This window comes from Sparus aurata, chromosome 20 (genome assembly GCF_900880675.1).
Source record: "Sparus aurata chromosome 20, fSpaAur1.1, whole genome shotgun sequence".
NCBI lineage: Eukaryota > Metazoa > Chordata > Actinopteri > Spariformes > Sparidae > Sparus > Sparus aurata.
In genome coordinates, this window is record NC_044206.1 from 1,337,859 (window position 1) to 1,364,954 (window position 27,096).

General features: G+C 40.9%; 1 protein-coding gene across 1 annotated transcript; it reads right to left on the reverse strand.

The window, feature by feature from the left end:
• Positions 1-1,443: 1,443 nt before the first annotated feature.
• LOC115571413 (ribosome biogenesis protein BMS1 homolog) lies at positions 1,444-27,096 on the reverse strand. Its single transcript, XM_030400822.1, has 17 exons — positions 26,976-27,096; positions 24,929-25,122; positions 24,625-24,767; positions 23,567-24,051; positions 20,593-20,694; positions 19,894-20,045; positions 19,686-19,767; positions 19,316-19,395; positions 17,988-18,176; positions 13,020-13,208; positions 10,769-10,949; positions 10,145-10,203; positions 9,392-9,514; positions 8,799-8,946; positions 8,438-8,613; positions 2,895-3,056; positions 1,444-2,486 (listed from the first exon to the last, which is right to left on the reverse strand). Exons 1-17 carry the CDS (start codon positions 27,094-27,096, stop codon positions 2,259-2,261), a joined length of 2,814 nt encoding a protein of 937 aa, XP_030256682.1. The 3' UTR covers positions 1,444-2,258.

A 27,096-nucleotide genomic window follows, 5' to 3' on the forward strand; every position in this document is an offset into this window, starting at 1 on the left:
GTCAGCTTACAGGTCAACTCCGACGAGTTGACGTCTGACGGAGTTGATGTAAGGGCATGTATTTTCCCTCCAAAACATGTATTGTACACTGCAGCTAGCTACTTTTTCCTCAGTTGCTAGCTGTCCCAATAACCTCACTAAAATGCTTGAATTCAATCCACTATGTTTTAAAGAAAAGTGTCTTAACAGAAAGATGGTATTGACATGGTCCAGCTGTGACCATAGGAATATTGACATTGTTTGTCTAAAATATCAAAAAATGTAAAACATACCAGAGCATGTGTGGTAGTGTTGCATTCACCACAGGCAGGGAGATGAAAAGGGGTCCTCAGGGATATAGCTGACCATGCTATTTCCTGATTTAATGAGGCTTATGAAAAAATCTGACGGAGTTGACAGAAACTGAGGACACAACTTTGATAGGCAGATTTTTATAGAAAATTTTGTTTGACGTTCACTTCATGCATTGTTTTTTATATTTATACCCCTTCTTTTTTATTTGATATATATGTTTTCACAATTGTAGAGCTTTTAAAAAGTTTTTTGGTATGTTCAATATTGTGACCTCTTGCTGAGGACAAGTGCAATAACATGGACCTTCTAACCACAGACCATACATTTGAACAGATTTTCCCCAAAAAGATAAAAAAGTATATTCAAAAATCACTTAGGTATATACAATTCCTTTAGATTTAACTTTGTAACTATGTCAATCATGATGAATTTCTTTATCTTTTGTATAAATTAGACTTTTCTATGTAGGACATGTTTTGTCCCGACTCTCAAGAATCAGCCGCTCCAGCCCAGACGCTCAGCTTTGTACTGGTACAAAGCTGAGCGTCTGGGCTGGAGCGGCTCTCTGCTTCTCCAAACTGAGGCTGCGCTAGATATGTACTTTATATGACCACACTTCAAAAAACCCGAAACCCTAACCCTAACCCGAACTATCCCTTCAATTGATTGGTAACATCTTCCAATGTGCACATTCAAAAGGTAAATTGGGCTACATACTGTAATCTCATTCCAAGTACAGCAGGTTTCCTCCTCCATTACTTGTCAATTTATTGCTATAAGATCCTAAGCATTATATTTCTGATATCACATTAAGTGCAAAACACTACCCTAATATTTAGGAAATTCTTAGGAGCCTGGTAACAATTACACTTTTTTCTTTAGTTGTCAAGTGTTGAATTAATCACCATCTATTATGATTAATAGGTTTGAGTAATGTTTTTAATTAAAGAATTGAAATTCACTGATTCCAGCTTCTTAAACATTAATGTTTTCTGTTTTTCTTTTTTTTTCCCTTTCTGACATTAAACTGAGTATCTTTTGGGTTGTAGGTAAAACAAAATATTTGAGGAAGTCATCTTAGACTTTGGGAAACACTGATGGACATTTCTCAATACTCCATGATGTTACATGAATCAAACAACTAAACAATTAAGTGAGAAAATAATCAACAGTTTAATCAACAATGGAAATAATTCTAATAGTTTCAAGATGCTCCCTCTCTCATGACATGCTGAGATCAACGGTCAGGAGAAAACTTAAATAAATGGTTTTGCATTTCTTGTATGTCACTGTTCATGCCCAACTTCGTGCTTCACATCACGTCGCACGTTAACACCTACCCCAGTGGCGGCTTTTTTGAAAAGAAGGAATATTACACCTCCCTTTCACATAGACAAGGCGTGGTGCATTTTCTATCTAAAAGAAGCTACTGTATAGTAAGTTAACAGGCACACTTAAAAACAGACTACCAGCACATGGGACAACTTCAGGCAACAAGGCCCTTCAGTTTCTACCCATCTGTAGAAAAACTGATACAAAACTGAATAATTCTTATAATCTGATCACAACATACCAGCTAGCACTTATATGAATGCCTTTGAAGCTGTAGCAGGATAGTTGGAGAAGTTAAAGCACTTCAACTCATTAAAGGGCTAAACCTTGATTGGACCATCTGTAAAGTTAATGATTGTCTTATATAACAGAATTACAGAGAAAGACACACTGTGTTGTGCAGCTGAACGCTTCACATGGCAGGGGTCATTACTGTGTTTTATTAAAACAAGGGCCAAAAGTCAGTTAACTTTCCATCACAGATGATTTTTCATATCAATACATCTAGAAAAAAAAATTCACCAAAAAATGAACCTGCCAAACTTATGAAACATGCTAACAGTCCAAAAAGCAGATCAAGCATCTCAGTCACAGTCTGCAGAGGTTTGCCTCATGAGTCCAGATGCAGGGAGTTAGTCATCCTGGGGCGCCCCCTTAAGACTGGACCTCTGCCTCTTCTGGTCCATCTGCCCCATGACACGGTACAATTTTTTACGGGCCTCCTTGTGCCTCTTCAACTTGGCTTCCTCCTGTTTCTTCTTCTGCTGCAGGAACTCCTTGTGTTTGGTATGCTGCACTATGTGGGCTTTCTTCCTCTTGTTGTGATGGACTGTGGTCAGAGCATGGAGCAGGGCTGCCACCTGAAGGAATGGGTGGAGAAAAACAATATTTAGAGAAGTCATGTTGTGGTGCAGAGAGAAGTCTGAGGTCATCTGGTCAGTAAAATAATCCACAACAGACTGGGTGTAGTTTTTTGGGGGGGCCTTTTTAAAGATCTTTATTGACAGGACAGATTGAGTTATATCAGAGGAAAGAGGATCAGAGGGAGGGGGAATGACATGCAGGAAAGGGCCCCAGGTCAGGACTCAAGCCCGTCAAGTCTCTGTACAATGGATGCCCTCTGTACCAACTAAGCTAAACGGTGCCCCCACAATACTTTTGATGATGTCAGAACAGTATAACTCAGTGACATGCTTGATGCTCATTAGTGCCAATTCCTTATTAAATTAGTCAATTACTAAGCAGCTGTTGATTCAGGTTTCGCTCACCTTCTTCTCCTGGGGCTCCCTGATCACGGTGGGCCTCTGGAGATCTCTAGGCATCTTTCCTTTGGGTTGTTGCTGTTTGGGTTTGCTCTTAAAGGGCAGGGCCTTCTGAAGCTCCTTAGGGATGTGGAGGGGGTTAAAGCGCCTTTGGGCTCGGACCACCGGCTGCAAGGGAATCGATATTCACACATCAAGTCAGAATTTAGAGGAGCTGTTGTGTGAAGTACAGGTTTATAGATACTTTAACTGCACAATAGCTCAATACAAATGAAGTGGAATACAGAGTTACAATTTTTACTTAGAATTACAATTCTTAAAAAAGTGCATCATTCATAGATGACCTTTAAATGTGTCATGGAGGCCTAAGGTGTCAGGTAGAAATGGAATGACTTTACTTTCCTTAGGCCCCGTCCATACAAAACTCTCTTTAGTGTAAACGCACATGTATTGCATAGTTTTGGCTGATCGTCCACATGGATCCTGAAAACGCAGCACCTAAAAACGCACTTTTTTTAAACCGGGTCTCAGGGTGGAAAAATCCAAAATGCCCTTGCATTTTCATGTGGATGGTGAATCTGCATACTTTCCATATCGATGACGCCATTAACCCACCCCTCGACCTCTAGCCTTCGACCTCTGAACCCAGCGACGTCTCATAACAACAACAACAACAACGGCAGACTATTGCTTGTGTTCATGTTTCTTGCAACTCACTCGCCTTGTAGTCGAGTGTGAGTCGCAGCATCAGTTCGACCTTATTATTGGTCCACACAAACGCTTCTGGTTTCCTTGCACAAGCCATTTTCGTCTTCTTCTTGTTGTGTTCAGTCGATCTGTTTGGACGTAAATATTCTTGAAACGATGCCGAGTAAGACGGAGGAAAAAATATCGTTTGGTACGTGTGGACAAGGTCTTAAGCTTATTTTGGTCAAAGATTGCTGTTAAATACGTCTTGTTTATTTGTGACCAGTGTTGGGAATAACGGCGTTGGCGTTAGAATAAACAGCGTTACCAACGGCGTTACTTTTTTTCAGTAATGGGTAATCTAACTAATTACTATTTCCATCGTTACAACGCCGTTACCGTTACCGACTATTAAATGTGGCGCGTTACAAACTGAAGCTGATCATTGAAGCTGTTGTCATCCGACTTGGCTCTCAGCCACCGGAGCTGCAGAGCTGTTTTTTTTTCCTCTGGTGAGGGAGGAGGGAGGGGCGAGACAACCGCATAAGTGATGATGATTGGCTCTCTAACTTTGAGTGAGAGTTCTTAAGCCAATCAGAGGCAGTGTTCGGTTTACGCGCAAGCCACACAGCAGCCTCGCACACACAAACTAGCAGAGGTGAGCTGCAGCAATGGCGAGTCCGGAGGGAAAGTTAACGTTTTCAAAGTGGAAGTACAGACACTACTTTAATCTCCTTTGTCCACGTCCGTTGTAAGCAACTCTGATCTAATGAAGCATCTTTCAGTGGCACACGCTTCTACAAAACTAACACTGGCCAAAAACTCCGTTGCTGACGCCGTTGATGATGATAGCAGGCCAGGTGTGGCTAACGTGAGCTCCGCTAACAGTTTCACAAAAACTTGTGACACAGACTGAAACTGAATGCAATGATAGACAGGTATGTTGTTGAGAACTTGCTCCCGTCATCAACAGCTGACTCAGACTCCTTCAGAGCACTCACAGGCAAAATATCGGGGAGAGCAGGAGCCGGTCCGCCATGCAGAAAGACATTTTCTAAACATGTAATGGCTGCCGAGTACGCTAAAATGACTGCCGAGCTCAAAAGGGGGAAGAAATAAAAGCGCAAACGCAATAGTTACTTTTCCTGTAACTAATTACTTTAATAGTGGAGTAATTCCGTTATTAACTCAGTTACTTTTTGGGAGAAGTAACTAGTAACTATAACTAATTACTTTTTAAAAGTAACGTGCCCAACACTGTTTGTGACTACCATCCCCATCACCGGGTAGGTAGTATCACACTATGGGTTGGCTGCCCTTTAATGTTACTGAGAAATAGAAAAAGTAGGGAATCTTTAAAATTACTACTAAGAACACATATCAAGAGAACATAAACAGTAAAGATCATTCCTATAAGTGCAATCTTGTATGGTATTTAATAATATTACAAACAAGACTGAGAACAATAATGCTCATCTCACCCTGATGTCAGTTAATCACTATCAGTGACACATTTTGTCACATTTGACTGTCAACCGTGAAGACAATGCGACAAGCATCCCCAACTGGGAGTCTTTGTTTTTGCTAGCAACTGAGCCAACATCCACATTTTGCAGCTTAGCAAAGAAAAAAATACATCTAAACTAAAGCATTCCCCTCATAATTTTATTTAAGAACTGTAAATTTGAGATTGTGTAATTGTTATGATTGTTTTATTTCAAACCCGTTCAATCTCTTATAAGAGAAACACAAAAGAGTGGGATATTTACATTTTGACATGATAAACACTTAAAATAATGCCCCCCTCAATGTTAGGTGTCCTGCTCCTAAAATGACCCTGTGGGTTATCACCAACCCCAATTCTGAAAATTTGTGGACTAAACTTTTTTCTTAATCAGCGCCCTCTATCTATCATCTAGTGAACATAACACAAACCCATTTGACAACAAACCCTTTTCTCCCCTACACATATCTACCCAGACACAAACACACAATGAAATATATGACCAATGATAATTTTTCATTAAACTCTGTGGTCAAAAACCACAAAAAAGCTCATAATGACATAAAAGAGCAAATACTCCCATTTGTTTGATAAACGACTGTAATGAGTAATAGTCGATCAACATTTTGGTAATTCATTTTCTGTGATCAGTTGCTCAGGTAAACATTTAATTTGATCACATTTTTGACATAAAACCTTCTGGAATGGGCTGCATCACTAAAGGCAATACACTGCTCTTAAAGGGTACCACCACCAATTCTGCACATTAAATTGTATTTACAAGTTTGGGGGTGTACTACTGCATAAGAAAAAAATAGGAAAAGTGTTAAAGCCTGTGATCTAATTCAGTGATTCTTAACCATAGGGCCGCTTGGGCCGCAAGCGCCACCTAGAGGGCCGCAAAAAACTTTCAGTTTTGCACCTGTGGGCCGCGGGACTGCATAGGTTATCATATGAAGACACCAGAGAAAAGCTGTTATCCATGAGACGCTAAATTACAATGCAGCTTCCGACCACACGGTGGCAGTAATGCGTCAGTAAGTTGTTTAAGAAGCTCACAGAAGAACAGAAGAAGACATTCAGCTTGCTGCTCACCTGTAGCCAGGGGCGTCGCACCCGTGGGGGACTTTTCCCGGTGAGAGGGTTCAACACCCACACTTTTTCTGCCGTTTATCTGCAGTTTTGCACAAACGCCTCACTACAGTCACTCAGTTTCTCTGTCCGCTCCAGTCTGCGCTCGCTGCAGCTGCCTCCTCTCCCCCTCCCTCTCCTGTTGCTGCTTCAAACATGACACCGGCTTTGGGACTGACCGGCTGATGATTGGCTGTTCTGCCTTAAGTCCCACCTCTCTTGCTGTGTTAGATTTATTGTTCAGCTCGTGCTGATGCTGCGGGAACAAACGTAAAATACCAAATAATAGCCGGGCGTTTATTTGTTTCAATCACTTAACAGACCAGGCGTTTATTTGGGACAGGCGTTTAATTCCCTCCTCACAAAAATCCGGGATGAAAATGTCAAAAACTTTGCCAGCTTGTCTGTGAATTCTCTGGCATCCTTCTGGGCACAACACGTGAAAAAGGCGAAGAAGAAAAACGTGCAGTGTCAGTGGTCACGTCTTCTTCCTTGATGTTTTTTCAAAATAAATTAGACTCGGCATTTACTTGGAACCGGCGGTTATTTACCAAAATATACACCTCCACCCAGCGTTTAAAGGGGACCACATGATGTGTTTCATAATGTTTTTATGTGTTTACAGCTGCGAATGTATGTAACGCTGTTACTGTGATGACACATGACAGTTAAATATTGAATATGTCTATAATAACCACCGCGTTGACAGTTCGGGACCCGTGTCAAAATTAAGAGACTGTTCTGTGAAACTTTCTTCTGCCCATGCCCACAATATGTTGACAGAAGTTCATTAAAAATCTTTGTGGTTATCACGTATAATCACGTAATTGTATTATTTATTAAACTTTATTAACGTATTACCATGTTAAACTCTAAGTGGATTTGACTTATTATTGAATACAAATCAAACCAAGAGTGAGATCAATTAAACCTATACGCAGTGTTGGGGAGACTTAAACTACATGTAGTTGAACAACATAGCTTACCTACAATTTGCTGTAACTTGCTGGTAGTTAAACTACATTCATATTTAGTGCTGCGTCAAGTAATTCAACTACTTTTTGAGTAATTTTTTGTAGTTTAACCACTCAATTTACAAACTACAATTTTGGCCAATAACATGAGATATATATATATATATATATATATATATATATATATATATATATATATATATAGATATATATATATATATATATATAGATATATATATATATATATATATATATATATATATCTATATATATATATATATATATATATATATATATATATATATATATATATATTTTTTTTTTTTTTTATTAAAAAAAAGATCTATATAATATACATTTTATTTTATTTTTCTTTGAAGAAGTTCAACACTGGTGTCCCAGCCAGTGCAGCATGTGAGCGGCTTTTTAGTGTTGGTAAAGATGTTTTTAGTGCCAAACGGATCCGGCTGTCTGATAAAAACTTTGCGAGACTGCCCATGTGGCATCTAGTTCTAGTGCCTCAGTGTTAGAGCCTCTGAAGTTCCTGTGATGTTGACCAAAAATGTCAGCTTTTGTTCTTTAAAAAATAAAACTTGAGAGGCATATTTGTATGTGAATTTTTTGTAGGCTATTATATTTTGTTTCATATACACCATATGTTGATTTTTTTAATGCTGATTTAAATGAGTATAATGAGTATAAGTAGTTGCTAAAGCTACTTTTTTTAGCCGTAGTTTTACAAACCACATTTCTCCAGGAGTAGAAATGCAGTTTGTTAAAACTACTGCCAGGCTGAACTTCATGTAGTTTTACCAGCTACGCTTGCAAAGTAGCTTCCCCACTGCATATACAGTGTTAATATTTAATGGGCCCCGGGCCACTCTGCACTGAAAAAAATGGGCCTTAAGGTCGAAAAGGTTAAGAACCCCTGATCTAATTAACTGCCTCTCCAGTGATGTGACTCAGTGGCTAAGGTGCACCGTAGGTAACATAGGTACCAGGTTTTAAACAGCAGGCTACTGATTCATATTTGCACTCCTATAATACTGTTTGGACTCATTTGGGTGGTTTAAAAACAAATTAACCAGATATAACCACTGAGTGACAATACTGAAGGCAATTTATCAGACTACATTCAGTTTATTCTTTTTTCACACTTGCAGTAGTACTCCCCAAGACCTTTGATGTGTAAAATTGGTAGAGTTACCCTTTAATCCTCCACATTAGCTGAGGTGTTTAGCGACTGAGGGTACCTTGTACAGAGAGTCTGTGTTGGGTTTGGTGCGGATGCCAAGGTCATGTTTGAGCTGCCCCAGGGTCCTCATGCCCGCCCAACTGTCCTTCTGCCCGACAGGCAGCAGCAGAGAGGTGACAGGGTTGTAGAGCTGAGGAACAGACACTGGATACCAGGAGCGCAGGAACACAATGTCTGCACAACAACACGTCACACAGAACCAAACACATCAATACTAATACAGAGGGGTCCCTCAGAGGCGATATATCATTGTAAAAAGTATTCTTACACCTTTGCATAATGACTGTAAAATAAAAATTAATAAAGATGACAGTAACTTTTACCTAATGTCAGCGGTACAGTCACAAACAGACACTCACCACTCATAAGGAGGCGGTCCTCGAATGTGGCTCTATAAGCTCCAGGTGGTGTCGACAGCGCCTTCTTGATCTGACCTCTGATCCCTGATACTGTCCGAACCGACGCGCCTTCAAATTTAGCCACCTCCAACACTGTGTTGAACATGCCCTGTAAACACACAGAGTACAATCAAAACACATGTAGTATTAATGTAAAACTTTCTTCGACACATCATCCTGCCTGTTCAACAAGCAAAGCAATGCGTCAACCAAAACTGCTGCTGCCCCACCACAACTATCAATACTGAATGGTGTGTTTCATCAAAACTCTGGCCTGAGTTTTGTCAGGTTTGTTATTTTTGTAACATGTCTGTCGTTTACATAGTTTCTTTAAATCAAGACAACTTTCTCTTATGGGAGATAACAATAACTACCTTGTTGGTTAACTATGCTGCTGGTCAGCCTCCAAGTAAAGAGTTTCTAGAGCAAATTCTAACTCTATAATGTGTACTTTTTCACATTATTGATCAATCATATCTAGCTAAACCTATTTTTGGGATCATACTAACTGAGATACCTATAGGATAGACTGACGTAAATAAAGGTTTCCCCACCTTAACGAAACAGGTGTTCTTAAAGATCTTGGAGGGGTAACCAATGAGTTTGAGCTTCTTCACTACAGTCACTGATTTATCCAGGTCCAGGATGACTCCTGTGGCTGCAATACGGAAATTAGCCTGCAGAGAGAAAACAGGAATTTTGAAACTGAATATCACCCCAACAACACATAATTCCATATGAATAATTTATACAACAGTGTTTAGACTTGGAGCCACATGATGATTACAGGGTTCGTACACATATTTCAAGGTCAAATTCAAGCACTTTTCAAGCACTTTTAAGGGTCATTTTTAAGATTTTCCAGCACCTTATTGCTGGGGTAAAATACGCATCTACAGGAAAATATAAACTCATTATTTTTTCTTCACTTTTTATCACAATTATGTACACTGTATTATGCTGTGAACATCTAAAATTATGTTTCATAATAGCAAAAACTTAAGAAATTAATTATCCAGTCTGATCCCAATTTTGTGAAAGACACAGAGTTATAATGTCAAGCACTTTCAAGCACTTAAACTAAAATCCAAGCACTTTTCAGACCTTGAAAACACAACATTGAAATTCAAGTACTTTCAAGGATTTCAAGCACCTGTACGAACCCTGTAATTAAATTGTCAAAGCAAGTATTATTGCCATCTTGCTATTGCCATGTGTGAAACTGACAAGGTTCTTAAGTTTTGAATTGCATAAAATGTTCACTCTGGTTTAAATGCTGTAAGTTAACTTGTAAATAACTGACTTACTTTAGTTCCTGCTACTGACTGCACAGCTAGGAAGCCGGTGCCCTGCGGTGTGACAGGACCTTTAGTGAGACAAAGAGAGTCAGAATATGTATTATTACTATCACATAGAGCTGATAATAAGAGATATGAGAGATAGGACCGAAAGCATTACTTCTCAGCAGATCTGGAATAAACATCTCTTCATAACAAAGGCAGAACTTCTGCTGACTTTACAGAGCCAATGCGTCTGCATCCCAGATGAGTTATCCCTTTGTTTCTACCACTTAAAAACAATACATACAAGTACATGAATGCAGTTGGTAGTGCAGAAATAATCCATCCATCATTTCAAATCTTAGTAAAGCAGTGTTGTGTGTTAAGTAGGTGTTAACAGTATAATCTGATTATATCGTGTGACAGATGTATCAGCATGGCCGAAATATCAGCAAATTTTATTACAGACGTGTCTACAGTGGGCCTGGGAGCTTAACACACTGCAGCTAAAGAAAACATAAATCTTCGCTAATGTAAGGACACATGGGACAATATTTAGACTCAATCCTGCAAAGTGGGAAACAAAACCAAATACAGAAACGCTGCTAGTATCATTATGTACAACTATGGTGTGTTAAAACTTTGTCTAACCCCAGATGGAGGCTCCACAGTGCATGTGCTGTGGTGTGTATTTGAGCAGGCGGTGGCGTCCGTTGTGATCCTCAATGTGGTAGAGGGGGATGGTCTGGAAGCGTCTCCAGCCTAATGACAGGATGAGGGGGTCCCGTGTCTTCAGGATGCGGTTGTGCCAGCGGTGTTTCTTCAGTCGCATCTGACAAAGACACAGTTTTAGATATGTGCTCACCATTTTGAAATGTTTTGTCCAAATAGGGGGATTACTCATGTCAGGACTCTCTGCAAGCAGCAGCAACCATATAAAAAAAAACAATAATGTCTGATACAGGAGCCAAGAGCAGTCGTCATTTGACTTTTTTCCCCTGTAAAAGTTTTTTTTTCCCATCAACATGGCAAGTTTTTTCCTCACTCAAATTGAGGGTCTAAGGATGGAGGATGTTGTTCACTGCACAGATTGTAAAGCTCACTGAGGTAATGTGATTATGATTTTGGGCTATATAAATAAAACTGATTTGATTTGATTTTATCCCATTCAGAGCCCCAGATTAATTTTTATACTGGTTGCACTGGTGTGCCTAACTTTTGCACTAAGTGCAGTGTTGGGCACATTACTTTTAAAAATTAATTAGTTATAGTTACTAGTTACTTCTCCCAAAAAGTAACTGAGTTAGTAACGGAATTACTCCACTATTAAAGTAATTAGTTACCAGGAAAAGTAGCTATTGCGTTACTTTTATTTCTTCCCCCTTTTGAGCTCGGCAGTCATTTTAGCGTACTCTGCAGTCATTACATATTTAGAAAATGTATTTCTGCATGGCGGACCGGCTCCTGCTCTCCCCGGTATTTTGCCAATGAGTGCTCTGAAGGAGTCTGAGTCAGCTGTTGATAACGAGAGCAAGTTCTCAACAACATACCTGTCTATCATTGCATTCAGTTCAGTCTGTGTCACAAGTTTTTGTGAAGCTGTTAGCGGAGCTCACGTTAGCCACACCTGGCCTGCTATCATAATCAACAGCGTCAGCAACGGAGTTTTTGGCCAGTGTTAGTTTTGTAGAAGCGTGTGCCACTGAGAGATGCTTCATTAGATCAGAGTTGCTTACAATGGACGTGGACAAAGGAGATTAAAGTATTGTCTGTACTTCCACTTTGAAAACGTTAACTTTCCCTCCGGACTCGCCCTTGCTGCAGCTCACCTCTGCTAGTTTGTGTGTGCGAGGCTGCTGTGTGCGTGTGTGGCTTGTGTGTAAACCAAACACTGCCTCTGATTGGCTTAAGAACTCTCACTCAACGTTAGAGAGCCAATCATCATCACTTATGCGGTTGTCTCGCCCCTCCCTCCTCCCTCACCGGTGGGAAAAAAAAACAGCTTTGCAGCTCCGGTGGCTGAGAGCCGAGTCGGATGACAACAGCTTCAATAATCAGCTTCAGTTTGTAACGTGCCACATTTAATAGTCGGTAACGGTAACGGCGTTGTAACGATGGAAATAGTAATTAGTTAGATTACCCGTTACTGAAAAAAAGTAACGCCGTTGGTAACGCCGTTTATTCTAACGCCGTTATTCCCAACACTGACTAAGTGTACCAGCTAAGAATTTAGGTCCACCCAGTAAAACACTTTGTGTTTCATAACAAATAACCAAAATGATTATAAGCAGGAATAAAGGTGAAAATTAATGTTAGAGTTCTCAACGAGTTGGGCTGGCCCGACAAACCCGACCGGACCCGCAGGTTCGGGACGAAAAAATACATAAATGAGCTGGGTCAGGTCGGGCCTCGGCCTTCCTTTTTTATAAAACACATTTCATAAAACACATTTCTTGCAGGTTGTAAATTATATATTGTTTGTTGTGAATCATTGCTGTTCACGTGTGGTGAAAAGTAAGTCTGGCTGCCTGCTGCATGGGGAGGGGCAGACGCAGACCTGACGCCGCTGCGTATGATAACAAGTGTATGAGGAAAACAATGCAGGTGCGCGGGGGGTCGGGTTCGGGCCGGGTTCGGGCAGACAATTCATACTGGTGTGTCGGGCTGCGTCGGGTTCGGGCTTAAAAACCCGCGGGCTGGGTCGGGTTGGGTTGTAATTTTCAGGCCCGTTGAGAACTCTAGTTAGAGTCCATTTAAAATGCTTTGTTGTGAAAAAAGCGGGGGGGAAAAAAAGCGAAAGACGCAGTTACCATTTGCAACTTATCAGGACATTTACAGTTCATACTAATCATGAGCAAACAAAATGCCCATGTCAGAATACAAATGAAACCATTGCACATACCTGCAGGTATCCTATGTTGCCCTCGCTGGAGCTCAGACCTCCGAGGATGATGGGATAATGAGGATCAAAGTTGGTGACAAACTCACAGGGTAGGGAGGGGATTTCTAATCTGACGTACATTCCTGGTCGGAAGCCTTCGTATTGCACTCTGGTCCCATCATCCACATCCTCAAACTCTGCCCTGTTCAGCTGAGGATAGAATGCAAAAAAACTATCATCATAAAATATTCTTAGAGAAAAAAGCCAGAAACAAATGAATCTACCTACTTTGAAGGCAAAAGTATCCAGAAAAGCAGAATGTTGACATTATCATGTCCTTTTGCAATTCATCTATCTGACTAGTGCACTGCCCGTAGGAAGCATGTTTTCCAAAAGAAAAAAACTTTTTCATGGATGGCCAAATGAGGCTGTGTTTGAAGGTGGGACGTCAGGGATATAATTGGCTGTTTTTGACTACTTTTGATTATACCATTATATTTCACCTTAAAAACTATTTACCTTGCCTTACTTGGTGTAATTATTTTTAGCACAACCTCACATGTGTGACTGTACACTTATTTTTTCATTTTAAGGTACTATATTAACACTATGGACCTAAAATCACAAAATAACATAAAATCAGAGTAGAAAAAGTTAGTTTTTTTACTGTGAAAACCACAAATATGTTTAATGAACCAATTGCATTAGTTATAATGCAAATATAAATTGTTGTTTACTAAATTGGTGCATAAGTTTTTGAAATTTACAAAGTTATGTGTAACTATTTACATTTAAATGCAGGCAATGCCTCAGGCTCATCAGCTCATTCCTGCCTGTTCCACATTCAGCCGTCTCCTCCTTGGTTTGCCTCACAACACGACTCCACTACTCACTAAACACACCACACCAAATATTACATAACACACTAACTATACACTCCAAACACGCTATATGTCACAAATCTCTCAACTCTCAAAACTCGCTATATCTTTCGCCGTCTCCAACACATCACTGCTGCTGTCAATCATCCGCCGATGTCCCTCCCAAAACTTCCTGTTGCTCAACAACCAAACTTGCTGCTTGGACACTTTCGTGACAAAAGCACATTTGTACTGTTTCTTCCTGCACCAGACATAAAGCAAACGTAACGGCAATGTTAGCGAAAAAACACGTTGGACATTATTTACCCTAAATCCAGTTTTGGACGTGCCAGCGGTGTTGCCAGATCGGATTGACAGTTTCCAGCCCAATCAGATCTTAGAACCCGCCCAATCCACTAAAGACCAGCCCAAATCACAAAGTTGCCAGACACCCTTGTGCTCCTCCGGCGCTCGTGAAGGGCTCCCGCAGTTCAGAGTGCTGTTTTCACAATATTAAAAACCCGCCAAATGTGGACAAAAGCAGCCCAAATTTTATTCACCCGCCCAATGTATTTTTTTCCCGCCTGGCGTCGACAAAAGTAGCCCAATTGGGCGGAAAACCACCCAATCTGGCAACACTGCGTGCCAGTGCATCTGCTCTGTCAACTCGGTAGGTAGGCCGTGTGGGTCGGTTAGCGGCTAGCAGCTAGCTAAACACGAACATCCACAGATTCCGATCCCACTTTGTTGACCGCGCGTCTCCGGATCTCCTCAGACCCGAACAGACTCGGTCTGGACTTGTTTAATCTCATTACAATCCACAACAGTCAGTTTAGATGAACAGAACAGAATGGGACCGAACCGCCTGCAAAATCCCGGTCCAGCTCGCGCCGCTGCAGGTATAAATCCACTTGTGACAAAAGCACATTTTAACTGTTTCTTCCTGCACCAGACACAAAGCAAACGTAACGGCAATGTTCGCGAAAAAGCGTTTTGGACATTATTTACCCTAAATCCAGTTTTGGACGTGCCAGTGCGTCCGCTCCGTCGACTCGGGCGGTGGGCCGAACATCCACAGCGCGTCTCCGGATCTCCTCAGACCCGAACAGACTTGGACTTGTTTCATCTCATTAATCCACAACAGTCAGTTTAGATGCACAGAACGGAACCGAAACGCCGGCAAAATCCTGGTTGAGCTCACACCGCTGCAGGTATAAATCCGCTTGTTTCTTCAGGTATGTCGTGGGCTTGAGCTCTGCAGTGATTGGCTCTGGTGCGCGCGTGGCCACTGTGTGCAGTGATTGGCTCTGGTGCGCACGTGACTGTAGTGGCTCCGGTGTACAATGCTCATGGAATTTGTAAAGCATTTATGAAATAATGTATTAACGGTATCATTGCAGTCCAAGCAAATGCTAAATTGCACGCCACTGAACCACGCAGCAGCCATGTTGAAAGTCTCAGGTCAGTGTGATCCTGATCCACAGAGATATTTGACACACACACACACACACACACACACACACACACACACACACACAACACACACACACACACACACACACACACAGACAGAGGTTTCCCGTATTATAGATAGATGAATCTAGAGCTGAAACGATTATGCGTTATGTGGCCTGCTTATCTCAGGGATATTTTTTTCCACACAGACTGTTATTGCGGACACACACCACTACATTCAGAATTGAGTTGACGCGATGGCGGACAGCCAAGAAACCGTCTGTAAAAGACAGAATGTCCAAAGTTTGGGATCATTTCACACTTAAAAAAGATGACAACAAAGTGCAATGTGTCTACTGCAAAGCAGAACTCGCGTACCACAACAGCAAGTCAATAATGTTTCAACATCTGAACCAAGAGCATCCAGTTCTTAACAACCGCTCATCAAGCATGTATGTTAGCTAATTTAACGTAGCCTAACATTAGAATGTATGGTATTTATAGAGGCTGTAGCCTGATGTCGGTATGACTAGATATCATGTTAGATGTGAAAACTAATTTGTGTTAAATTGCAAGAGAGTAAGAGTAATAGCCTACACCAAAAAAACTCCCTTCCACAGACACACACTCATCTTGTCTCTCTCACTCTCCATCACGCACGCGTACACACACAAACAAACACACACCTTTACTCCCGGTGTTAGGTTACCACCACACCATATAGGCCTACTCCAGACATTATAAATAGGTTAATTTGGTAGTAATGGTTAATGTTGCACAAATCTATATTAAGATGTTTACTTTAAGTGAGTATAGAGCTAGTTTACATCATGACATTTGTTATGCATATTAATAAAGGTTTTTTTTTTTCAGCACATCACAGCGGTGAGTTTAAAGGAGTCATCACCTGTTTTTTTACATATCCAGTCCCTCTTGGATCGCTTTGGATCAATTCTTAAAACTTATTAGAAAAAAAATCAAAAATCAGACATAGAGCTTGTTTTGACACTTTTTCATACCGCGACTTTCTCATGCGAGATTATGCGCGAGGTTTTGACCGGTCCGGATGTGCATTGTATTAATATGTAATGAGGCGCGCGTTGATTGGCCGCAGGAAGGACAGCGCCGGAATGGGGGGCAAGCCTGCATGCACACACGGACTCCAAAACATAAACAGCCCCCTGTCATGGCGCACACACTAAATGACGAACCTTACGGAATTCAGGCATTTATGTATGAGCCGGAGTCGGAAACCGAAAGGGAGAGTGAAGAGGCAGAGAAGGTGGAAGATACACGTTTACAGCAGGATGTCTCTGAATGGTAAAATCTTTTTTTTTCCTTCTTACTTTTCACACTCGTGTTTTACATGTAAGACCTGAGTTTTAATGCTGGCGGTGACGATGTATGGCGTGAAAATGACAGAGAAATAAGCAGATTCGGCGTGCTCACTCTGGCTGAGGACGGCTGTGAGCCGATGCTTATGCAAGTAGCCTCCTGTGGTAACGTCACCACAGGAGCAGAGTCAAAATCTCGTGCTTTAGGAACGCGCACTACTGTGCGCTATTTCTGTTCGGAAAAACTGCCAAAGCGAAAAAAATAAGCCACTTTCAAACTCCAGCTTTTCAGGCAAGTTTCAACAGAGGTCCAACACCAATATGCATGATTTAACGAGAGAAATTGCGATTTCCGGGGGGTTAACTCCTTTAAATAAAAACCTGTATGTTTTTTTCTGGAATAAAGGCCAATTGCTTAGTCTATTTAACAGGCCTGTCATTTTCGTTATGCATTATTTGGTATTGTTGTTTAATAATGCAAAATTATTTTTTATTAGATTACTCAATTAATTGATGGGATAATCGGTGGAATACTCGATTCTAAAAATATTCATTAGCTACAGCCCAAAATGAATCTTTATCAAATGAATGAATTCCAGCAATGTTGGGGTTTACAGAACACGTCTCTATAGAACATGTCTTTGCAGAATGCCTAAAGGCAGGAACACACTGGCCCAACCGTTGGACATTTGAAGCGTTTGGGGAGACTCGGACGAGGTCAGGAGCATTTCAGTGGTGTGTTCAGCTGCGTCAGAAGCTTTCGGAGCCGCTCGGATGTTGTCTGATCTGATTCAACATGCAAAGTCTGAGGAGGTGAGTTGTCAGACGTCTGAGCCATTGGATTCTCTGATTGGCGGTGTGCTAGTGAATCAGCGCGGTGTGTGGGAGGGGCGGAATACTGTGTGTGCATTGGTTTTCTACGCACTCCGTTCCATCATTTCTACTTTTCATGTTTCGCAGTACTGGCATGAGACTGGCTGTTGATATGCCTGTACAGGATGATTTAATCTGTGTTCATTTGGTAATGCCTCGCTGCATGTTTAGTATGCAGCTGTTTTTGTCTGAAATAGTTAAGTTTCATTTTGATCGAAAGTAAAGAGACTTGCGTGCATAAACCTCTGTCCAGCGCCTTTAACACTAGAGCCACCCGCTTATTGCATCTCGCACAAGCGCAGAATGTACACGCTACTGTGGAACTGACTGCACGTTGAAGCGGTGTGTTCAATGCAACTTTTCTGCTGAACGTGTCAGACGAGAGGCAACAGAGTGGTCGGAGAGTGGTCGGATAAGGCAGTTGGACGTCTGGGCGGTGTGTGGGGGCCTTAAACCAGCTGTGGTACCTCAGCCTGTTTCTGCATCTCCTCCTTCAGGTCATCAAAGTAAGTGGCATCTCCATCATCATACTCTGCATCAAATCGCTCTTTAAGCCTGCGTTTCTTCTCCATGCGCTTTTTCTTCTGGACCTCGTCATCATTCGCCTTCACCAGTCTCTCTTCAACTTCATCATCATGGTCATCGTTCTCACTATTCTGCTGGTGACAAGGTGCAGAATCAAAACATCATCATATACACACACATATATACACACACACACACACACACATAGACATATATGTGTGTGGGTATATACACACACATATATAGAGAGAGAGAGAGAGATATGGGGGGAGAGAAGAGAGAGAGAGAGAGAGAGAGAGAGAGAGAGAGAGAGAGAGATAGAGAGAGAGAGAGAGAGAGATAAAAAGAGGGACACAAAGAGAGAGAGAGAGAGAGAGAGAGAGGACAGAGAGAGAGAAACATAAGATAGAGAGATAGAGACACAAGATATATAAACACAAATATAAGAGATAGAGAAACAGAGAGAAGAGAGACAGATACATATAAGAGATATATATAGAACATGAGACTAACATATACATATAGATAGAGACAGATAGAGAGATATATATAGATATAACATATAATATATATACTATATATATATATACATATATAGACATATACATATATATACATATACATATATATATATACATATACATATATATACATATACATATATATACTATATACATATATATACGATACATATATATATATACATATACAATATATATACAGATACATATATATATATATATATATATATATATATATATATATATATATATATATATATATATATATATATATAATATATATATCTATATATATAATATACATATACATATATATATATATATATATATATACACACACACATGGTTAGCACATACATGAAAAGATATTGATTAACAATTATCAGGCCAGGAAAAATAGCACAGTCGATATTACAACCAGTGATTGAAAAAGACAAACATTTTGACATCTTCTCATTCCTTCTTTGTGTTACATGTAACATTTTCTTTTTAGGTCAAAAGATCCAGCTTCAGTAACTCGACTTGGCTTAATTTTAAAACCTTCCAAATACAAACAGCATGTATACATATTCTTTAAGGGATGCATGTTTCTGGGGGGGGGGGGGGAATTTAGGTAGGAACAATTCTAGTCACACTAGTTGTAAGTTATAGAGATAGTGATGTTGGCTGGTTCAACATGTGTGTCCAGAATGAAACATCTCATCAGATAAAAGATTCGACTTCAACTATACTAGGTAAACAGGACCTACCTCAGCTGGATCCTGCTGCCCAGTTTGTCCCTTGTGGACTTCTCCTGTTTCCATATCCTCAAAGTCTCCATACAGTTCCTCTAGACACAACAAAACAACTGTATGTGAAGGCACTTAGACTACCACAAGGAATATGTGCTTCAACAGTCAGAAACAGAACTGCGGTTCTCCTGTAAATGACTCAAAGTTCCACCGGTAAATTTCTTAACTGAATGTTTAGATCCAAACTGCTCAGCCTCCTCCGCACTTGTTTGGTACTGAAGGTTTCACATGAAACTGAATAAATCACTAATTATAATTGTTCATGTTTTATACCAAAGTCAAAACTTGAATCAGTGTGAAGCAGACCGTTTCTCGTCTCCTCTCTTACCATCCTCCTTCAGCAGTGTGGCAGCATCTTGGCCCTCTTCCCATTTCCCTGTTACAAAGCAGTCCCTGATGGAGTTTAGCATCTGGAAAGAAGTATTTAAGTTTCATTTCAACATGTTTTTTGTATTAGTTTCATACCAACAGCACATTGAGAACTTGTGATTTCTTTAACTGCCCATGTAACACCAATGTATCACTAACAACTGTACCTCCTCCAGGTCCCAGTTGTGGGAGGTGTCAGGGTGAAAGCGGGAGCAGTCGAAAGCGTTTGCTTGAACCTTTTTGCTGTTTTGAGGGCGACTGACTCGAAAGAGCCCCCCCAGCTCCTCCTCCTCACCTGCCCCATTCTCTGCCTCTACAACTGAAAACAAAAAATTATGATTGCTAAGAGACACTGAGAATCAGTATCAATAATATCGTGTAGTTTTGAAAAGTATATTCAAAGCTTCTGATATTTGTTATAAAATGCCAAAATATGGCTCAACACATAGCTTCTGTTTATCACTTGGGCAGTTTGCTGTTTTGTCGAAGACATTAGCATGTTGTAGAACGACAAACAGCTACAGACAGCTTATCATACTACAGTAGCAGTAGCAAAGGAAGCTGTGTGAATGCCAGTATTATGACTAAAATATGAATATTGAAACATACGGATCTCTTATAAATGGACAGTATAGAAATAGATCATAGTAGTTTAACCATGAGTGTAGTGATCAGGAAATTTTACTTTTCTAGACTGTCACATCTTTGTATGCATCTGCTGACGTACAATATATAGTAATACTATTAAGAGTTAGACTAACACACTCACAGTGTTGATATATTGTCCTCATATATAAGACTATTTCCTTTAGTATACATACTTAAAATAGGCACACATATTTATGTACACATGCAACCAAAGCTACCTGGACCGTAAACCAGTTTTCTCAGATTCGGATCAGCTTCTTGTTGCCGTAGAAATGCCTCCGATGCTTTCTGCTGCAGACCATCCTTCCACTTCAGAGCCCCTGTAGACAGAAACAGGAGAATGAACTCAGCTGAGTTATGGTTGTGTCTTGGAAACTGACAAAGTTATCTTCAGGCTCAATTTGACCTATGGAGGCTTTACATTCCTTGCCCTGTATCACATCTACTCAATAGGCAGGGTTCGTACACATTTTTCAAGGTCAAATTCAAGCACTTTTCAAGCACTTTTAAGGGTCATTTTCAAATTACAAGGTAATAACAAGGTAAGCCAGGGGCGGTTCTAGGGGGGGGGGCCAACAGGGGCCAGTGCCCCCGTAACTCTGAGTCTGGACCCCCTGTGGCCCCCCTGACAGGGAGTCTGCATTAATAATACAATGACAGATTTCTTGCAATAATTTTGTTCTGAAGGGAAAGGCAGAAATAAAGTGTCCCAATCAATATTGCTGAAATTGTAAACACTGCTTTGCCTGAATGAGGGATTTATCCTTTTTTCCGGGTTGTATGTGCCCCCTAACAAAAAAGCCGGCCCCAACCTGGCCTCCCTATTAAAACTGGTCTGGAACCGCCACTGAGGTAAGCTACCATTGCCTCAACAGGTTAGTGCTGCTGGGCAACTGACTATAATATATCAGCCAATAGAACAGCGACATAACGTCAACCTGTTTCACATCAGTCTGTATCCAGATAAAACATACAATAACTTCATAAACATTAGCTAAAGGGCCTTACAATGTAGGCTAATCTTACTTTATTAGAAGTAAGTCATGAAAATGGGAGAAAAGTGAACATTTCCTTTTCACACTTAAAGCTCTTACTATGTTAGTGCCTGGTGTGACGTTACAGAGACAAACTGAACAGTCAGTTTCTGACTCTGACACTTTCAGCTCTGGTGCATCAAATTCGACCTTCTCTTCAGCCATCCTTCTCTATTGCTACCAGTCTGCATGTGTAACGACACACGGACAATCAGGCCCTAACTTAACGAGGTCACTTAACGTGATTAATAGTGTGTTAATTATTATTTAGCGTGTTATGGTTTAGCTAACGTTAGCGGTTAACATAAAGTGTTAACGTGCAGTGTTGGCCTAAGTTACTCAAAAAGTCTTAACTTACATTTCTTGTGACTGGAGAGCGCAGGCTCTCCCATTGCACACATCTGCAAATCATTTTTGCAGACCTTGCATGACGCCACTCTTTGATTCGGTCCTTATCTTAACCATAGTTTGTAGTTATCATTTCAAGCCAACGCTTGTTAAAACAACAGCCTCCCGGCATTTTGTCATCTCCTGCTGTCTCTCTTCGAAAGGGGCGGGGTCACACACAGACCGGCAGGTCGCGGAGAGGAGCAGAGAGGCTCAGCGGAGCCCAGGAGGAAACATCTCCACATACGGTTCTCTTACTGATTTTATTTCTCCTTGTTATAAGCAAACTATCCTGTCTGATCCCAATTTTGTGAAAGACATAGAGTATATGACAGTAGCATAGACATAATGTCAAGCCCTTTCAAGCACTTAAACTAAAATCCAAGCACTTTTCATACCTTGAAACCACAACATTGAAATTCAAGCACTTTCACGGATTTCAAGCACCCGTACGAACCCTGAATAGGGATCTTGAAAGAATTCCAGCAAACTTTCTGCATCATCTGAGCTGACACACACTGTCAATGTATAGCTCCGCGGTCTAATTTTGGTTGGGCTTAGTTAACCCCGGGATCCCCAATTGATTTGAGAAGACGTTAATTACACCATCAACTTGTGGTCAAGCTTGTCCAGCGCTCCAGACGGGTAAGTAGTAAGTAGGTAACACTTTAAGACTAACAGCTACAGTAAAGATTAAGGGTTGAAAATGGTTTAAATAACATCTTCTAAAATCAATTTGGAATCTCAGGGCTTCCGGACACTTGGATTACACCAGATGAACTGTATGGAGACATTTTAGAGTTTTGTTTGGGTAGTTTTTTAATGTTATAGCTAGGGCTGTCAAACAAAATTTTTTAATCGCGATTAATTGCATTTGGCCATTGTTAACTCGCGATTAATCGCAAATTAATCGCAATTTTTTTGGCATATCAAAGAGCAAATATGCTTGCTTTATGAAAATGTTTATTCAACACTTCAAATCATGCAGGATAATAAAAGGCAAAAAAAATATCCCCTTACCCTAAATGGGATCAGAACATGGTGATGTCTGCTTTTGGCGAGGGGCGGGCTCTCTGCATCTCCTAAGTGTTTGGCTTGCAAATGATATTTGAGACTCAAGGTACCTCAATGGTACTCATTTCATGTCGACAGTACGTGCAGATAACTTTTGTCCTATCGACCGAACCATCTGGCAGTGTTTTGAAAGTGAATTTGCCGTTCATAGGTCCTTTCTCCATTTCCTTTCACTTTCGCTTTTCAGTCCACCGTGTTTTTCCCGAACCACCAAACCTGCTTCTTCTTATTCTTATTCCCTTTCTTATTCTTCTGCCACCCTCTGCATCATGACTACAGGTGCCATCAACGGCTGTAAATCAAACAATGCACGTTTTTTTTTTTTTTTAATACTGAGCGTTAATCGCGTGTTAAAAAAATTAACGGCGTTAAGAGGATGTTGCGTTATCGCATTATTAACGTGTTATTAACGCGTTAACTTTGACAGCCCTAGTTTTAACTTAGGTCTCTAGCTGCTTCACTTGCCTCAGCAAAATGCTGCAACTCTGTTTTGCTGTGAAGCTCCAGAAATGTTTTTTGGCCTGTGAAACTTCAACTGATAAACAGATTTGAAGTGAAAAGCATTGGATTAGTACAGAACATATCCCAATTTTAGAATCAGCATCAAAAGAGAAGAATCATATAAGTGCAACCTTTTTATGCAAATAGAACAAAAATTTATCTGCAGGGAAATAAAGCCCAAAACTGTTGTATTTACCCTGCTCTTCCTCCTCCTCCTCACTCGCTGATTGTTTCTTCACTGTAGCATCAGCTGCTTCAACCTCATCTTCCGAGTTTTCATCATTATCATCTTCTGCCTCTTCATCATCATCACTCTCTTCCGAACAGTTTCCAGAGTCTCCAGGTCTCCCGGCCTCCCCCTCCTCTTCACTCATCTCCAGCTCGTCTTCGCTATCAGCAAACACCGGTATCTCCTCCTTCCTCTCCTCCAGCTTCTGTTTCTTTACTTGTGGAGGCTCTCTAACATTCTTTTTACTGGTGTCCGATTTGGCTCTAGCCTCTTTGAGAAAAGTGGACAGGTTGTCCTCATCTTCATCCTCCTCTTGGTCACCATCATCACTCTCATCATCCTCATCCTCATCACTGGAGCCACTGACATCACTGCCCTCCTCCTTTTCAGCAAAGACCACCTTCCTCCTATTTCTCTGGGTGTTAGGGTCCCAGGCTTGCTCCTCTTTCACTCTAGTGAACACATACACACACGCAAGAAAGGTTTCCATTCTGTTATACAAGGCTGTAGTTTATATTATGTTTAGCAGTAGAACATTTGAATGCTTTGTGTTTACATCATACAGTTAGGTACACAAAGTAACACCCACATTGAGAGGCTCAAGTTCCTCCCCTCAATCTCTTAAGTATACACTCAGACGCCACTTTATTGGATACACCACCCTCATACTGGATAGGATGCCTCTTTAAACCCACAACAGCATGAATCTTTGGTAGCATTCATTCAAACAGGGGCAGAAAACTGTCCTTAAAGCTTCCCCTCCAGGCTCCCTTGTAGCTCAGTTGGCAGAGCATGCACCTCATCTTTGAATCTGACCTGTAGCCCTTCCCTGCATGTCATCCAATTCTCTAATCTCATTTCCTGTTATTTCTCTTCCTGTTGTAATTAAATTAAAATCCCTGCTGCACTGGGCTGATGAGCCAGCATGTGTATGGAAAAGCTCCACAATGCTCTGTACTGTATTACTGTACTGTAATCTGTATTCGAACAAAAGAAGTGATGAGAGAAGTTTTGAGTTGTCTCACTCGCTCTGCTCGTCGATGTCTGCAGGGTCCAGGGTGGCAGATCCACTGAACAGAGACACCTCACTGGCAGCCATCTTGGCATCCACGGTGGCATGTGTATCAATGAGAGACTGGACCAGCTCTGTGGTTGGCCGCACTTCCTCCTGTAACAGGTAGAGAAGAAAATACCTCACAACAGCTACAAATAATATTTGTAATACCATTTTTTTTCAAAGTCTTAGAATTTTAGTGCGAATGAACTCAGGACTAAAAATAGGCTGTCAGACACTTAAAAAAACAACACCACACACACACACACACGCACCTGCTGCTGTTTGACATGGCTAGCAGGAAGGTCAATATATACAGCGTCCTTGTCGTAGACGACCCCCCCGACCCCGGCCATGGGTGCATAGAGAAGACGTTCCTTCTCATTCAGTGCTCTTTTCTTTTGAGCATCTGGCAGTGAACACGGGTCTGGCAGGAAGTTAACGTCTGCAACCTCAAAGTCTCCTACACCTGCGGGAGAGAAAAAACACAAAAATACATTACTGTAAATGTTTCCAGGAAACTTCAGTACTATGTCAGGGCTCAACAGTGCGACTGTTTTGCTCGCATTTGCGAGTTGATTATTTCCAGTGCGAATAGAAAATTACATTCAGTCGCATCAGTGCGACTCCGACAAAACTGTAGTACATGCACCGTTTTGCTGTTTATGTGAGCACTGAGCAGTAAACACCCACACATTTTCTGCCGTTTATCCGCAGTTTTGCACCAACGCCTCACTACAGTAGCTCCGTTTCTCTGGCCGCTCTGTGTCTGCGCTCGCTGCAGCTGCCTCCTCTCCTCCTCTCCTGTTGCTGCTTCAAACATGACACCGGCTTTGGGACTGACCGGCTGATGATTGGCTGTTTTGCCTTAAGTCCCGCCTCTCTTGCTGGGTTAGATTTTATTGTTCAGCTCGTGCTGATGATGCGGGAACAAACGTAAAATACCAAATAATAGCCGGGCGTTTATTTGTTTCAATCATTTAACAGACCAGGCGTTTATTTGGGACAGGCGTTTAATTCCCTCCTCACAAAAATCCGGGACAAACTTCGCCATCTTCTCTGTGAATTCTCTGGCATCCTTCTGGGCACAACACGAGAAAAAGGTGAAGAAGAAAAACGTGCAGTGTCAGTGGTCATGTTCTTCCTTGATGTTTTTTCAAAATAAATTAGACTCGCAAGACAAGCATATATATAGTTTATTATTATTATTATTATTATTATTATTATTTCTACTATTTTTCTGCATATTCTTGACTTTGAATGGGAGCTGCTGTAAAGCATTTCTGTTTCTGATTCATATATTATGCAGTCAGTTGTCCATATTTTAAGTTAAATTAAATGAATCAAGACAGATGTCACATTTACATGTCAGGGTGTGGTTATTATAGGTGCCTTTAAAAAATGATCCGGGTATAATGATCCCTCCACTTCAGGATAATTAATGGTACTGTTTGTACAGTGCTTTCAGAAAATCAATCACCTGAAAAATGATAACATAATTATAGGAGTGAGAGAAATGATACATCTCAGAATATTAAATATGTTGTAATTTCAATTTTGAAATTTTAATACTTGTTATTACGCAAACCCCTATTACTTTTTGCCACCACTGCCAGATCATACTGATTTTGCAGGGACAGACTCTCCAAACAATTAAATGGGAACAATTTCAGTTTACAAACAAGTTTTTTTTTCTGTTTTTTTTTCCAGAAAAACAGTTATTTTCATTTTTTTCGTGGCTGGGCCACTATAATTACACATGGGGCCAGTAAAACTCGAATCTACTGGCCAAGCGGGCCAGTAAGACAAAAATATTATGTTGGACACTGGGAGGCAGCCGGGGCACTGTAACTGTGAAGCTTTAAGACCTCCACACGAAGCAGCCTGGCCGTGTCCACAACAGAGGACCTGATGCCCATCAGCCTCGAGGGGCCTCCACTGGAGAGCTATGACCCAAGTCCAGCCTTAGAGAGGTGGCTTAGTTCCAAGCGGGTCAGGAGACCAGACTATGTTGACTGCTGGAGCAGGGACATTCTTCCAGTTTAAAAAAGCCAGTTATAACATTAAAAATTAGTCTACAGGGTTAGGATTAGCCTAAATAAGTACTTTATTTGTTTGAAAATGACATTTTTACCAAAATTGCTGAATTTTCATTGTGCTACTAAAAAACGTTGTGTGCTACTAAATTTTTCAGCATGGTAGCACAGTGCTACTTGGAAAAAAGCTTAGCGTCAAGCCCTTCATGTGGAGCATTTCTGCTTTAGACAGTGTGACATACAGTGTAAAAGGTTTTTGTGGGTAACCACCTCTATGATTACGTACCTGGGATATGAACCTGGCCTTTGTTTTTCAAATGGGTGCCCCGCAGGTAGCCGTAGAGTGACACTGTCCGGTCACACCTGGGGTCTGTTCTAAACCTCTCAGGGTCAGTCAAGTCCTCCAT

Bases quoted from the DNA above. Each gene is read 5' to 3' on its own strand.
- LOC115571413 (XM_030400822.1), bottom strand. From the start codon at position 27,096: ATGGAGGACTTGACTGACCCTGAGAGGTTTAGAACAGACCCCAGGTGT. The intron at 24,052-24,624 runs GTGAGACAACTC...TGTGTTCACTAG, and splicing joins GACATCGACGAGCAGAGCGA to AGTGAAAGAGGAGCAAGCCT. The intron at 3,057-8,437 runs GTACCCTCAGTC...ATTCCCTTGCAG, and splicing joins ACACAGACTCTCTGTACAAG to CCGGTGGTCCGAGCCCAAAG.